Source organism: Gobio gobio, assembly GCF_949357685.1.
Source record: "Gobio gobio genome assembly, chromosome: 5".
NCBI lineage: Eukaryota > Metazoa > Chordata > Actinopteri > Cypriniformes > Gobionidae > Gobio > Gobio gobio.
In genome coordinates, this window is record NC_137101.1 from 1,735,407 (window position 1) to 1,736,389 (window position 983).

General features: G+C 44.4%; 1 protein-coding gene across 2 annotated transcripts in view; it reads right to left on the bottom strand.

Moving 5' to 3' along the window:
- Positions 1-696, bottom strand: part of sobpb (sine oculis binding protein homolog b) — a 33,184-nt gene extending 32,488 nt beyond the window's left edge. Inside the window, exon 1 of one of the 2 annotated variants that reach the window (XR_013816498.1) lies at positions 385-542. Coding sequence is in view for 1 of the 2 variants with exons in the window: in XM_079817005.1 (XP_079673131.1) it covers positions 385-477 (93 nt within the window). In the remaining variant the exon portion in view is untranslated. Of the gene's footprint in view, positions 1-384 lie in introns of both variants that reach the window. The other variant, XM_079817005.1, reaches the window with a different exon arrangement.
- Between the last annotated feature and the right edge of the window lie 287 nt (positions 697-983).

The following is a 983-nucleotide window of genomic DNA, read 5'->3' on the forward strand; positions in this document are numbered from 1 at the left end:
CATTTTATCACATACAGTTAATTTTTAACAGTTTTAAATATAAAAAAATACAATATTTTAAAAATAATAAATAAAATAAAAAATATATATTTATATATAATAGCCTATAAAAATAGCATCTTTGGGCATTGTTCTATACTTTCATATTTACAAAATGTTATTAAATATTTAAAAACAAATTATGATGCAAAAGCGAACCTGATGTTGATATCAATAACCCCGCGGTCACGCGCGTCCTGACGGGATGCCTCGCGCTCGCGTCTCCCTCGAGCTTCTGATCCTACGGGACTTTCTCTGGCTCACCGAATAAGTTTCGCGTTAACGCGTCGCGGGTTCAGCCTGAGCCCGAGTGTCCCGCTGGTCCCGCTAAAGCCTCGCGCTTACCGTCATCTCCTCGTTCACGGCTCTCCTGACGGGATGCGCGGGTTTTCGGCTGCGCTTGTTCTCCGGCGCTCGCCCCGTTTCCATCTCCGGCATGACTCGCGCAGCGGCGCGCGGAACGGACGCTGTCAGTCGCGGCTGTCACGCGAATCTGACGCGGCGCGGGAACAATGAGAGGCGCGCAGCGGAGCGGAGGCGAGGGGAGGAGGAGAAACTCAACACCGAATCCGCCCACTCGCTCCCCGGATACATTTCGGCAGGAATGCGAGGAGCGAGTCCGAGGAACACAGTCGGGCTCTTTCACGCGCGGGCACGAGCACGGGCGCGGGCACGACTCCTGCTCTGCTGGACCAAAGCACAATTCTCCAATTATCACACAACAACTGCACATTACGACATGCTAAATCATAATTATGAGATTTAAAAGTCGAAATGATGATATAAAGTCAAATTAAAAGGTTAAAATTATGACACACTTAATCATAATTATGGCAAAAATGCAAAATTATGATTAAAAAAATCATAATTTTGAGATTTAAAAGTCGAAATTATGATATAAAGTCAAATTAAAAAGTCGAAATTATGATATAAAGTCAAATTAA